This window comes from Tursiops truncatus, chromosome 18 (assembly GCF_011762595.2).
Source record: "Tursiops truncatus isolate mTurTru1 chromosome 18, mTurTru1.mat.Y, whole genome shotgun sequence".
Classification (NCBI taxonomy): domain Eukaryota; kingdom Metazoa; phylum Chordata; class Mammalia; order Artiodactyla; family Delphinidae; genus Tursiops; species Tursiops truncatus.
The window spans coordinates 8,619,158-8,634,479 of record NC_047051.1 but is presented as its reverse complement, the minus strand read 5'-3'; the positions used below and the strand labels follow the sequence as shown (position 1 = coordinate 8,634,479).

The window sequence follows — 15,322 nt, the reverse complement described above, 5'->3', positions numbered from 1 at the left end:
GCTCCGGATGCGCAGGCTCAGCGGCCATGGCTCACGGGCCCAGCCGCTCCGCGGCATGTGGGATCTTCCCAGACCGGGGCACGAACCTGTGCCCCCTGCATCGGCAGGCGGACTCTCAACCGCTGCGCCACCAGGGAAGCCCCAATTGCGTGTTCTTAAACACACTTTGGAAATGATTGTAAAGTTAAGAAGGAAGACATGCAGGAAAGCAAAATAGTTTTCAGATATTTAAGCTTGAAAGACTTTCTTTATAGTTAAAACAAGACCAAAATTCCTTCCCCTCATCCCAACCTGTAATCACCAATCTTGATACACTCTCAATTATTTAAAAATTTATTTAAATTATCTATATCTTTTCAATTATTTTAATGAATGAGGTCAGGGCCAGGTTCTTGACAACACTTCAGAAATTTCACTTCCTGAGAGTCCTGGAGTGTGGTGGCTGGGTAGGCAGCACCTCCCAAACTTTAGCCCCAGGGAGGTCTCTGCAGAAACCTGTTCCTAGGCCTACATTCAGAGATGGCAGACGCTGGCTGGTAATTCTCCACCTGCCTCTCAAGGCACATCTTTCTGGAGCAGCTGGGTCTCCGGGGCATGCAGCGGATTGGGTACAGGTTTTCTGTACCTCTTTGGGACAGAGTAAATTTAAGTCAAAGAGTAAGCTTCCCCCACCCCCAGCAATGTAAAAAAAATGTTAAACATTGCAAAATACTGAGTTGATACCTTAATATCATATACACACTAAATATCACAATGGAAGCACAACAGCATCTCCTCCTGAGTACTGAAATGATGAACAGTCAATGAGACTGCTGTGTGAGAAAACCCAATCTAGCTACAACCTAATCAACAGAGTGAGTTCCATGTAAGCAGATCTAGTTGATTCCTTTAGTGAATGAATCCACTCAGCCGTGCTGAAGAATATTTATGAACTACCTAACATGCATCAGACACTGTACAGACCCTGCTTACAAAGTGGACAGGCCGTTGTTTCTGCTTTGGGGGGTTTATGGGCCATGGGGTAAAGGAGACAGGAAAGCAAATGTATTTTTACATCTTGGACTAAAATAGTTAAGCACAGGCCTCCCAAAAGTTTGTTCGTGGACCAGCAGGTAAACCTGACTATTTTCTGTCTTCTTCTCTTCCTAACTCCTTAGTTTATAAGTCTCTTCCCTCCTCACACCCATCTCCCTCAAGGCAAGAATTTAGGTAGTTATACTGGTTTAAAAAGCAGTGTGGCTTGGGGAAGTGACCACAAAGGCAGATCCCGTATTCCTGTAAATCTCAGGCATCCGCTGGTTTGGCTGCAGTTCAGGAAACAAGGTTGTGGATACAAGATAGGACGTGACAGCTGTCAGATACAGAATGAGTGAAGGTCATGGTTTAAAATGCTTAAGATCATTCCATTTTAAAGTTATCTTTTGGGGGGAAGTCATTTTTATACAACTGAGGCTAGCTTCTATTTCTAAAAGCTGCCACTGAAGAGCCCCAGTGAATAGGACAATGCGTCGAACCTAATTTAGGTCTTAGGAGGTTTCACTTGACATAACTGTAAAATAAGTCTCCCCTTCTCCAGGCAACTAGTTCTGACCTTTGCCACTATGTATTCATGCTAAAGTTTACAGAAACAGTTAACATACCTCTGAAATATCAAAGTGAAAGTCCAGGGTTTTCCCAGGTAATTCCTTAGATGCACTGGTCCATACTCGATGTATTTCTATCTTTGAAAGGTCACTGTGTTGGTAGGAAGGTAAAACTAGGCTGGCAGATCGAGAAACTACTAGCTTCAAGATATTCAAAGCTTCTCTCCAGTGGACGCTCTGAAGGAAATAAAACAGTCAATGGGTAAAAATAATTAAAAAAAAAAACAAAACACACAATATGCCGCTAGCTACCGAAACTTCTAATGACCGGTCAGAACTCATTGATTTAAAACAGTGCAGGAAATTCTGCGATAAGTAAAAGGCAAATGACATAAAAAGATAATTTATGCATAAGATGAGCTACATTTAGGAAACAAGAATAAAAAAGACCCGTGTTGTCCACATTCAAATAAGTAAAAGTTTAAAATGACAAGGTACCATTTTTGCTAATGAGGTATTTCTTCAGTTTGAAAAACAAAACAGAAAACAAACAATGGCCCCCTCCCCTGCAGCAACCCTCATTGCAGTTTACGCTACTGTCTACTCAGCGTTTCTCAAGATTCTCCCCACCTCCAGTTTCCAAGCGTCCCTGGTCCTCCTTCTACTTCTCTGGCTCTTCCTGCCTCATCTGCTCCTGGGCATCTGACCTCTGCCCTCAGCCCTCTTCTCTTCTCCACACCTTCCTCCTGATCTAACCCAGGAATCTGGGAGCCATTCTCAGCTCCCCTCTTTCCCTCCCTCCTGAGAACTTGATCCCCGCCCCCTCCGTTGTTGTTGGCACTGGCTCAGCTGAATCCTTTCTGGCCTCTGCCTGGACTATTTCAATGGCCTCTTAACTGGTTTCCCCAGTTGCAGCCTCTCCTTGGGTCCGTCATCAAACCCACTCCAGCTACAGTGATCTTTCTAGAATCTTCAGCTCAAGCCACTTCCCTGCTTAAACTCCTTCAAGGGCTCCCTCTGGTGGACAAGGTGGAGTCCACCCTCTTTGAGGAAGGCCTGCAGGGGTAATCTCCCCCAGGCAACTCCTGGAGTTGCCCAAACCAGCCAAGGTCTCTTAGCCTCTGTGCCTTTCCTCATGCAATTCCCTCATCCTGGAACGCCCTTCCTCTCCTTATTGCCTTATCAAACTCCTACTCTTCCTGTAAGTCTCATTTGTTTCACCCTCTTTGTATCCCTGACAACCCCAAGCTGACTGAGGTACTTCTCCAACAAAAATACTGAATACAGATAAACTAGCATGATAAAAGTTATTATTTGCCTGGGCCTTGGAATAAAGTGCATGAAATAAAACACATTTCCTTCACTGTTAAATTCTGCACACGGGAGGTCATGGTTTGAATATGAAATTAGCCACCATTCAAGATAAGATCTTGAGTACCAGGGATGGCCCACAGGCCTAAGAATAGGTAGCCTAATAAAACAATCACTTTTTTAAAAAACTAGGGGCATATGATTAGTAGAAAGATGTGAACTGACCCCCTGTCTCTCATGAGTGTAAAGTGAGAAAGTGGTAATGAATGCCTACCACATGGTACAACTATTACTGGAGCAATGCCACTCGGAAAAAAAAAAAAAGTTTGAAAAGCATTTTTAGCATTAAGTAATTTTCTGCAAGTAATGTGACTGGTGAAGTGAGGATGGAAAAAAAAAGTTTAAAATTGTATGGCTTTAGTCAATGAGTTTAACCAGAGAAAAACCTAGCATTTGCCCTTGAACTCTGAAATCTACCAAGTGCACTACGTTTTGTTTGTTGGAGTATTTTCAAGTACATTTATGCCACTTTCTTAACCTTAATTCCTTCAACTCTAAAGGGACAATTTGAACCTCTGAATTAACTGTTCGCATTTGAAACGCCTGGCCTAGAACCAGGCACAAGCAAGTTGCTTCTTCCTTCTCCACTGAAACAGGACCCCTCAAAGGAGACCCTGCCCCCACCCTCCCAGCCAGGAGTGTGCTTTCAATACCCAGCCTAGAAGTCCAAGAGGCAGAGAGGTGTCCTCCGAAGGCTCAGGAACGCACTGCGGCCTCAGGATACCGCTCAGGGTGTGGTCGGCCACCGTCTCAGCCGCTCTCAGCATGTTATGGGTATCAATGAATGAACATGCAGCCTGGCACCCATATAGCTCTGTGGCCAAGTACAAAGAAAGCTCCATGCAAAGCCTCAATCTTTCTGGAATGACTTTCTGGAAACATCCTGGTTCAAATACTCACTTGCACGTATTTTTCAATGGTTTTCAGAACTTCCACATTGAACTGCTTTACCGGAACGACAGAAAGGTCCATGTAGCTGAGCAGACTGTAGATCACCTGCAGGAGGGGCTGCTGCATGCTGGGGAGGCCCTTCTCCAGCAGCTGTGGGGAAAAGCACACAGGGAGTCAGCTTGACACCAGATTTTCACACAGAAGCACCAGGGTTTCCTAGTACCTTTATGATTGCACATTTCCTTAGGAGGGAAAAGAAAATCCTAACTACTGAAGACATGGAGGTATTATCAAAGGCAACGCAGGTAGGTCTGAGTCTATAAATATAATATTATACAGTGGAGTGCAACAAAATAAACCTCAAAAGGAAAGCATCAAACACCACTAATGACTGAAAAATAGAAATGAAAACGAAAGACACATTTATCAGTTATGGAATTGGCAAAGATTAGAAATTGATGATAGTATTGGTGAGCATATAAGAAGAGTATTCTTACACATCAGTGGAAATGTAAATTGGATAATTTGGCAATTGAGATCAACAGTACTAAAAGGGTTTATATCTTTTGAAATACTAATTACACTTTTAGGAACTTTTCCAAACCTAGAGATAAATACTAAGATTTAAGTAAGAGATTTCACCAAGGCATTATTTATAATGGTAAAAAAAAAAAAAAACAACAAAACCCACACAAAACAAGAAAGCTCTGTAAGCAATTTAAATGTCAAACACTAGGGAAATGGATACATAGATTATGGTAAATTGTATGATGAAATATCATGCAGTCAATAGAATGACATTTTTAAAGATAGTAAAGGATATCAGATGATATTAAGTGAAAGAGGAAGGATATATAATTTCTATATAATAGATGATGCCAACATTGATGTGAATGGGTGTGTGTTACACAGAAATAATGCTGGAAGTAAACCCAACAAAATGTTGAAAGTGTTTCTCCCTAGATAATATAATTATTTTTGAACACATACTGCTTTTATAATCAGGGGGAAAAAAATCAATGACATTTTCAAAAAGGAAAGCAAAATAATGAGAAAACTGATGTGACAGACATAATGAAAAAGGTTACTATTCAAAATTAAAAATTAATAGAGATGATTCAAATAAATGCTGAAATTCCACATCAAAAGTGGCCCAGGGTTTCCCTGGTGGTGCAATGGTTAAGAATCCGCCTGCCAATGCAGGGGACATGGGTTCGAGCCCTGGTCCAGGAAGATCTCACATGCCGCGGAGCAACTAAGCCCGTGCGCCATAACTACTGAGCCTGCGCTCTAGAGCCCGCGTGCCACAACTACTGAAGCCCGCGCGCCTAGAGCCCGTGCTCTGCAACGAGAGAAGTCACTGCAATGAGAAACCCGTGCACTACAAGGAAGAGTAGCCCCCGCTCATCACAACTGGAGGAAGCCCACATGCAGCAATGAAGACCCAACGCAGCCAAAAATACAATAAATAAATTTAAAAAAAAAAGTGGCCCAAAGAAATAACTGAACAGTTAACAGATGAGGAAATATACAATTTCACAAATCTATTGTATGAAAAAAGGAATATCTTCACTGGAAAGGAAATACATAAAGAGATTAATTTTAAAGTACCAATAAAAATATTCAACTGAAAACATGTATAAATGAAATGATAGAATTTAGTGGGGATATGGGATAACCTGAATATTTATACATTGTTTGTAGTATTGTAAATTGGGAAAATCTCTGTGAAGACCAATTTCCCAAATGCATACATTTTCCCAAATGTATCCATGAGCTTTACCTGGATAGATTTTTTGGGAAATGCCACCAGGAAAAATGAGCTATGTATAATCTGATAAAAAGTCTGCATCAAAGGACTATTTTTAAAAAAATTATGAATACAAGCAACAAAAGGTAGATGGTTAACGATATAATTCCAGTTATTGAAAGTGACAAGACGTGAGCTATGTCAACACATACACACATACAAAGTTAGCGTGAAGTGAGCACAGCAGGTTCAATGGAGACAGTGACCACAGCTGCCTAAAATTATATGTAGGTACCTGGCCAACACCTGAAAGAACATGGGACTAACTGAAATAGCAGTTAATTTATATCATATGTAGTGAGTAGGTAAGTTTATAATAAAATTTTTGGTGACAATTGTTGATAAGGGCAGCATAGAACAAATTAGGATATCCACTTTAATTTATTTTTTTATTGTGGTAAAATACATATAATATAAAATTTACCATTTTAACTATTTCTAGGTGTACAATTTAGCGGCATTAAGTACACCCACATTGTTGCGCAACCATGACCACTATTTATTTCCAGGACTTGTTCATCATCCCAAACTGAAACTCTATAACTGTAAAACAGGGGCTATAAATTTGCCTCTTCTATGTTCCTCATATAAGTGGAATCATGTATTTGTCATCTTGTGTCTGGCTGATTTCACTTAGCATAATATTTTCAAGGTTCATCTATGTTGTAGCATGTGTCAGTACTTCATTCCTTTTTAAGCCTGAATAATATTCCATCCTATGTACAGACCACGGCCCATTTGTATTTTTGAAACTTTTATGTCTAGTGAACCAAACAAATTTTGCCTCCTTGCTCTCTCCCAGTTCACCTTGTTTTACAACAGGCATTGGCTGCCTTGGGAAGCAGGGTGTTTGCGTTGTTTATCCCGGTGCTTCTTGTGTGCTAAGGTACGTGTGTGCTGGATTAGTAACTCTTGCAGGGACAGATGTGACCAAGGTGATTATCAAAAGCAGTAGGGTGGCACCTAAGAGAGGTTCTTTAAATGCCAGGGATGGGGGTGTGAAAAGAGCAAAATAATCCTTGGCTGTTGACAGTGCGAACACACCCCAATATTGCTGATCTGTGTTGCAAACCAAAATCCTGCAGGGTCAACTATATATGCTGGTGGATGAAGCAGCTACCTTTTTCTAGGTAGAGGCTTTCAGTCTCATGGAGCCTTTCTGAAAATGACTGATTCTTAACCTATCTGCATTCTGAATTGGTGATATAATACAAGAAAAATTAGAATGGACTGTCTTCATCACTTCTGAAAAGGCCCCAGCAAGAGGCATGAACGCAGATCCAGAGAGGAAAAGCAAACGCTGAAAATGCTAAAACAGGGTAATACTATCAATCACTTGCCTCATAGATTTCATGACCTTGTATAGTAAACCAGTTGGGGTCTGGGGTCGCTAAAGAATAACATTTCATCGCTTGCCGAAAGTGGCATGTATTTCTAGCATCAGCGTACACAGAAGTGAGAGTAGGGGTTTGCAATGAATGTGCTAGGAACACACTGGTATGAGGACAAAAATCCCATCCCAGTTTTAAAAACAAACACAAAAGATGAAGATAAAAAGTTGTTTTCAAAAATATATGCTTTGTTAATGAGTTCAGAGCAAACAACCATTAAACATACAAGCCACACAGTAACTCCTTAAATAAGATCTGAACACCCAGAATAATGCAGATAAAATCTCCTCATCTCTGCCATGTCTGACAGGTATTCGTGTAGTAAAAAGGAGTTTAAGCTTCGGGGGCAGCTACACCTCATTTCACCTTAAACTTGTGGCAGATTACTTAACCCGGCTGAGCCTCAGAATCTTTGTTAAAATAAAGAATCCTACATCACTGGGTTGTTGTGAGGATTTTAAATGATTCCATACAGCATCTATGCCAGTAGATAATAGGTGATCAATGAGTTAAGGCTACTGTTATCCGTTTTACATACATATTTTACCCATAGAAACCATAACAGATTTTATCCTTAATTGAAGAGCTTACCTCTGCCAGGTAGGTAACCATATTCAAGGTAATGTCCGCATATGCTTCATGAAGGTATCGACAGACCACGTTGACCCATGTGGTACAGTCCCTCGTGTAGCTGTGTGTTTTATAAAGAGTCATGACATGTGCAAGGTTGGAAAGTTTGGGGTTCTTCTCTTCCAAACAAACCTTTTACAAGAAGAAAATCAATTAGAGATAAAATAGCCTGATGAAAAGGAAGAAATGTCAGCAATTTTGCTATAAGCTCCAGCAGCCTGGAAAATTGATCGATACATTTTTTGGGTAGCTGCGGAGGCGCTTAGTAATTTAATTTTCACAATTTTTTTTCCACTTGTTTTCTCAATAATGAAATGACAATGCAAATCAGCCACCCAGAGATGTGAATTACTAGTGATGTCAGTTATTATTTTCAGGTTTATGAAACTCATCACCCTGTCTGAGCCTGGTAATCTCCGCCCACCATTAGGCCTTGAATGTGCCTGAACCTGTAAGGCATACCTGAGCAATCCTTTCGGCTATATCCTTACAGAACTGGCCGGGGTTTTCAAAATGCTGTATCAGCTGGGGCAGAAGACACAAGACATTCAGTGGAAACCCTGGATTAGAGAAGATACAATGGAGACAAGTGAATATGGTGCATTTGAACCATTAAGAGCGGGAAGGCATATTACAGATTTTATTCTGAGGTGCTGCAAAAGCAGCCTTTGAAGCAGCTTTGATCTGAACTAACATAAATCCAGGAAGAATGTACGACTGCAATGGCACCGTTTCCAAGGAGGCACTGAAGTACATTTGTAATCTGCAGGTTCAGCGGCTGTTTTGCTACGGACTGTTGCAAATAAGAATGATTGGCACAGATTTTAAAAAGCAGATTAAAATGGACTGAAGCACTAGTTTGAATTTTTATCAAAAATGTATTTTAAGGAAAACCTGCTTGAGAAGACACAGGCCAATCCATTTAAGTCTTACTCATGTAATCAGAAAGACTCTTTAAAATGATGAGGAGTAGCTTAGCTCCACTGTATCAAGCTTTGGCTTCCTGGAAAGAATTCTGGGCCACATGCCATGGTAATTAAAAATCTGGTTTGGGCTTCCCTGGTGGCAAAGTGGTTGAGAGTCCGCCTGCTGATGCAGGGGACACGGGTTCGTGCCCCGGTCCAGGAAGATCCCACATGCCGCGGAGCGGCTGGGCCCGTGAGCCATGGCCACTGAGCCTGCGCGTCCGGAGCCTGTGCTCCGCAACGGGAGAGGCCACACAGTGAAAGGCCCGGGTACCGCAAAAAAAAAAAAAAAAAAAAAAAAAAAATCTGGTTTGTTGTTGGCTTAATTCAAAACGATAGGGAATCAAGGGAATTTTCAAGAGGAAAAGAAAGGCTTAGAAAAATAAAAGATTTAGGAGTTAAGAAAAAAGGGAAAAAAGTCTGTACAACAGCAATGGAATAAACCAACACTGTCTGCAATTTGATCTGGAAAGCATAAAGAATTGATTACTGTCTTATGTATTACTCCTGCCCCTTTTATGCTATTGCCTTAAAAATATCTCTTGCAATATACATAATTAAGACTTACATAGAATTTTAAGACTTATATAGAATTTTAAAAGAAAGAACAAAGTGTTCCCAAAGAACCATTTTTAAGCAGAATCGTTAGAAGTACGAAGCCCACATTATCTTATTACACTAAACGAGTCCCACCATGACCAGAATGGTAAGAGCGTGAGTGAGGTGGGCTTTACCAATGGCTTGGGATGAGTCCACCATGGGTACTCTGGTCACTGGTGTCAGCAGACTGAACAGCTGCAGGGTAAGGTCGGTGGTGGTGACAGAGGTGAATCCCTTCAGGAGCAGCTGCTGCAACCCTGAGAAGTCCGCCCACTTGAGCTGTGCCTGGAGTTTCTCCAGTTTTTCTCGGTTCTCAGCTTTATCGAGTGGCATGTGAGCCAGCAGTCTGTTCAACAGCCTTAAGGCCATTAGGTATTCAAACTCAAAATCGGATTCCATCAAGGCCACCGTGACCCAAAAGATGGTGGCCAACAGGTTGGTTGGATGGTTTATGTGTGATGGGTCCGTGAGGCTGTCCTTCAAGGAAGATGAGCTTCTGGTTTTTGAGGAGAGGCCTTGTTGGGTACAGGCCTGGATTCTGTCCAGGGTGGCACTCCGAGGTGGGTCTGAGGACCGGTCGACAACACCAAACTTCTTGGGCACAGAGAAGCTCCTTTGATGCCGGCTGCGCTCTGCAGTTGCTGTGCTGCCGCTGGCTGTTCCAGGGTTCACATTGAGCTGTCCTGTGCTCTTTCTGCTTGCTGTTAGTTTAGCGTTAGAGCTTAAGTCTGGTGATGAAGAGCTGGGTATAAAAGTTAAAAAGTTCAATAGGAAGCCAACACCTTTCAGTGAAAGGCTAGTCCTCTCAAGATCCAACAACAAACAATGAGGAAGGGAAATCATTCTTTGGAAATATTACTTTCTATTCATTTTTCCATATTCTTAAACTGAAAGAATAGGTTTCCTTATTCTTAAACATAAAGCTATGAAAAACAAAACTTAATCAGAACCACCCTCACCAACAAAATCAAATACTGATTTCCACTTATCAAAAAGTTAAAGAAATAAGCAGTCGTCTGTAAAGTTTACTGATCTTTCATTTATTTTTTGTTTGAATTTGGATAAGAGTAATTACAAAATAAAATGTACCTGATAGGTACAAATGTTAATATTCTATTAACTGACTGATAAAAAGAACAGATAAAGAAACAGCTAGGAAAAAAAAGTAAATGTTTGTGTCAAAGGAAAGTTTTTGCACTTATAAACGTTTATGAAAAATGATTTCTAAATCTATATCAGGCTGAAAAGATAGAACTCTTTATGAACATTCTTGCTAAATTTTTACTGATTTAGGTTAATCTGTAGGTTTCTATAGATAAGTGTGTATGATGTTATTAATCACACTAAAACTACGTATGCATAAAAATGTTCAACTTAAAAATGAAACAAAGCTCAACGTGATATAACATTGCCAACTGAATTTCAAGCAAGTTGAGCTTAATTACACAAACAGAATACAAAATTGTGAATGATTTGAAATGGGCTATTAAACATTGCCAGGAGCAAAAGGAATTGAAAAATTTAAAAAAAGAAAGATCCTAAGGTAGAAATTTCTTCAAGTAAAATCAACATTTATTCCAACTGTTTTTATAGTGATCGATCAGTTGTGTTTCATATATATTCATTTAAAAAATAATACTTTGGGGCTTCCCTGGTGGCACAGTGGTTAAGAATCTGCCTGCCAATGCAGGGGACATGGGTTTGATCCATGGCCTGGGAAGATCCCACATGCTGCGGAGTGACTGAGCCCATGCACCACAACTACTGAGCCCACGTACCACAACTATTGAAGCTCGCGCACCTAGAGCCCATGCTCTGCAACAGGAGAGGTCACTGCAATGAGAAGCCCGCGCACCGCAAGGAAAAGTAGCCCCCACTCTCCGCAATTAGAGAAAGCCTGCACGCAGCAGCGAAGGCCCAATGCAGCCGAAAATAAATAATAGAACTTCCCGGTGGTGCAGTGGTTAAGAATCCTCCTGCCAATGCAGGGGACATGGGTTTTAGCCCTGGTCCAGGAAGATCCCACATGCCATGGAGCAACTAAGCCCATGCGCCACAACTACTGAGCCTGTGTGCCACAACTACTGAGCCCACATGCCACAACTACTGAAGCCCATGAGCTTACAGCCCATGCTCCACAACCAGAGAAGCCACCACGATGAGAAGCCGGCCAAAATAAAAAAATTTTTGAAAATTAAAAAATAAAATACTTTGTTTCTATAGAATGTAATAAATAGGATAATTACATAAAATTTGAAAAAATACTCAAAGAAATAGGAAATGAAAAATCATTAATATTTGTATTATTTAGAAATAACATTTATTGTCTATTTTTTTGTGTGTGTGTGGTACGCGGGCCTCTCACTTGTTGTGGCCTCTCCCGTTGGGGAGCACGTGCAGGCTCAGCGGCCATGGCTCACGCGCCTAGTTGCTCCACGGCATGTGGGATCTTCCCAGACCGGGGCACGTGTCCCCTGCATTGGCAGGCGGACTCTTAACCACTGCGCCACCAGGGAAGCCCCATTTATTGTCTATCTTGCTGATGTTTTAAAATACTTCTCTACTGTGTGTGTGTGTGTGTGTGTGTGTGTTGTAACTTTTTTTTTTTAACTTAAGGAAATGTCATACATACTTTCTTGGATCATACACAGACTTCCAAAACTGGATTCGTTCTTTAGACATTGCCCAAAGTCCAGGCATTTCCCAAATATTCAGTACAGCATATTTGATTTTCAAAACGAAGTTAAACTGATTCTCACCGAGATAATACAGTTAAGAGATCACTGTTCTTCAGGCAGTCAGACAAGTTTTCCACAGCAGCTTCCAAGGTAAGGAGCGCTTCCATGACATAACCCTGCCAAACAGGCAAAGACAACATTCTGTACCGCTTATAACTATTGCTAACTTCCTGAAGATAAATTTAATCAAAACAAACTATTCAAATAATCGTAATATTGGAAGTTAGACAGTCATGGTTACTTTAATGCACAAAGGCTACAAACAAATTTTAAGGGCCACTTAGGAAATTCAGATGGCTTAGGAGTTAGCAGATAATCATGAAGATTTATTTCCCTAGCTGTGAGGTCTTCCACAGATCAAGCTCATTTGAAATCCAACAGGGAGGGGCAAGGGACAAGCATGGCCCCTTGTTGAAGGGGATGGTGGGCATGTGAAATACAGAGTGGCAACGTCTGAAAGCCAGGATTAAGAGATGAAGTATGAGAAGGGCTGCGTCCCAAGGGCATTTTATAGTGTACGGCCAATGGCCAGGAGGAGGAAAAGAAGCTGAAGTCTACAGGCATGCAGGTCCTCTGAGATGCAGAACATTTCTGGTGGAAAAGAAGCTACATTACATTACAAGCTACAGAGCTTGTAATGCCCCTGGCTTTCCAGCTCCCTGGTCTCTGGGGTCCCCAGTCCACAGGGTCTTCCTGTGGCATCCATTGTCCCCACTATTTCTTTCACTTTTCCCAGTTTATGGAAGGCTAACCACACAGACAGATGTGGTGCTTTGCACAGATACAACAGCGATCCCTCCTCTGGGTGGGCAGGTTGCACAACTGCATCTTAGGTTGTTAGTAGAAAAGACAAAACAAGACAACTCCCTCAGCCCCCACCAAATAAAATCAATAAAGACAAAACAACACAAAGAGTCACCACAGGATTTCAGTTGTTGGCTCAATAAAAGTGTCCACTGGATTTCTAGAACAATGCCCCCTGGAGTGATTTTTGTAAAAATAAAAGTCAACCTCTAGAATTTCAAAATAAATTGTACATGTCCAAATGGCTGGGATACTTGGCGAGTGGAAGAAAACTCAAAGAAAGTTATTAACACCCCATCTTTGAGCTGAGAGAAGGGTGAGTTCCTGGACTTTCCTTCCATACCTGAATCTCATCTCCATGCTCTCCAATCACCTCCACCAGCCTCGAGAGAAGGTCCGACAAGGCGTGTGCCGACAGTGGCTGTTTGAGGGCCCGGAATATCTGGAAGGACCGGCCGGCATAGTGCCTGGAAGAGCTGGCGAGGGCTGTCTGCAGAGCAACTTCACTCAGCTGCTGCTCCAGGTGGAAACCTAGGGCACAGGGGTGGGAGCAGGTCAGCCGCTCCTCTGCAAACCTCGGACCCCAGTTATCCGCACGTTTACAACAAGCTAGCTGCACAGCGCTACCTCCTGGTGCTACTTATTTAAAAATTAACCATTTTAAAATAAAACCCAAATCTGCATCAGTCTTAAGGAGGCATAGTGGAGTACAGTCAGACGCTTTGGAGCAAGGTGGTCCTAGTTTCGAATGGGGGATTTGGGACTCTGGGAAAGAAGCTAATTCTCTGCGAGCCTGCTTCCTCGTCTTTCCCTTGTGGATGGCAGCATTTACCTCAGAGGGGCTGTGAAAATCAAACAACTTAAACAGGGCTTAGTGCTGTCTCTGGTACATAACATGTGCTCACAAGTGTATTATTACTTATTACGCTGCTACTGTTTGACATTGTTCTTCTGTACTTTTTACACAGAATACTTTCACTCCCGTTTTCATACGAGAATTTGTTAGAAACAAGTTCTTGGAGGACTTGTGTACGCAGAGGAAAGCAAAGCATAGCCACGGCCTGGGCCAAAGTCTTTGCTCTTCAGAAGAGTCCATAAACACGCAGATACGGAGGTGTAGGCACGGCAGAGAAGGCAGGCATCATTTAAACTTTCGCCTGAATATCTGTTCTTCCACCAGCATGAAGGTAATCTCAGTCCTCAGGAAACCATGTGATCAGACAGAAATGAAAGCAGAAGGGAAAGTCCATGACTGAATACTGGGCCACTAACCCCTACACCTGCTGTGCCTCTTTACAGGGAGAAAATCAGGCTACGAGAGTCACAGGACATGATGAAAACATCGACTTGAGCTGTCTCCGTGGTCTAGAGGCTCTGTGGCACATTCGACCATCTCACGAAGGAGACCAGGAGGGATCATTCAGTGTTACTGTTGTTAGCTGCTGCTTGGCTGTCTCACCCCAGAGACACGTAGACCACATAAGAAAATGTTCCTGCAGAGTCAACAAAGGGTCCTGGAAAATGGACTTAGACACATTCGGGGTAGTAAATACAGGATTAAACCCATATGAATGGATGTTTCAAAACAGTTTTTTACATCTTTATTTTGCTTTTCAAAACATATTTTTCTACTTAAGCCATTTAATATATGGGGGTTAGGTCCCCTGGCAATGAACAAAAGCTTATTTAAATCATACTGCTGGAACTGTACTAGTAGGATTGCAGAATCCTCCCCCGTCCCACCAACACTAGGACGATGTCCTTTGGGAAAAGCTATTTCATGGGTGGCAGAGAAAAGAAAAAGGTTTCCTTTACTCCCTGTTACACACTGATCGTACATTTCCCAGCCTTCCTGGAAATCAGGCGTGACCTCGTGCCTGAGTTCTGGCCAGTGGAACGTAGGAAGAAGCACCGGACGTCACATGCAAAGCTAGCATGTAAACTCCTCCGGAGCAATCCTCCACACACTCTCTTCCTTCACCTGCCCCACGGACACAGAGGGCTGAGACCTCCGAGCCTAGGGGATGACAGGGCCACAGGGCAGAGGGTCCCTGAAGCACCAGGTGGAAGGCTGTCTCCCAAATGTCCACATTGAACTGTTCTGTGGTCCAGAAGTAGCCTCTTGTGTTAGGTCTCTGAGCTTTGGGGGTTATTTGTTATAGCAGCTATGCTACCCTGACTAATACAAGTGTTTCCAGGAACACATTTTATTGTGCTGGACTGGAAACAGAAAGTAGCGACGTACAAGGAAACTGAGGTGGGTAAAAGTATCTTGTGCAAGATGTGAAGACATACGATATTCTAAGCAGTCTGAACGACCCTCTGAGAACACGCTATATAAGGTACTCGTACGTTTTCTCCTTTTTAGCATCTTCATACAATCAGGAGTGTTACACAAATGAAGAGTTCACATGCATCATAAATGTCTTCCTTTAGGCTATTAAGTGACTTTTAAGTGGGGGAAATACCAATAAAAGCAGTCTTAATATTTCAAAGAAATTCCAAAGGGGAAACTCAAAACAAGAAATGGCAACCCCAT

General features: G+C 42.0%; 1 protein-coding gene across 4 annotated transcripts in view; it reads right to left on the bottom strand.

Annotated features, from left to right (window-relative positions):
* Positions 1–15,322, bottom strand: part of FRY (FRY microtubule binding protein) — a 424,933-nt gene that overhangs the window by 44,664 nt on the left and 364,947 nt on the right. For all 4 annotated transcript variants that reach the window (XM_073795022.1, XM_033843712.2, XM_019936771.3 and 1 more), the window contains 7 exons: positions 13,127–13,314; positions 12,001–12,095; positions 9,376–9,983; positions 8,139–8,236; positions 7,638–7,808; positions 3,855–3,995; positions 1,641–1,820 (listed from right to left, as the gene is read on the bottom strand). In XM_073795022.1, the coding sequence (XP_073651123.1) occupies positions 1,641–1,820; positions 3,855–3,995; positions 7,638–7,808; positions 8,139–8,236; positions 9,376–9,983; positions 12,001–12,095; positions 13,127–13,314 (1,481 nt within the window). The remainder of the gene's footprint in view (positions 1–1,640; positions 1,821–3,854; positions 3,996–7,637; positions 7,809–8,138; positions 8,237–9,375; positions 9,984–12,000; positions 12,096–13,126; positions 13,315–15,322) is intronic.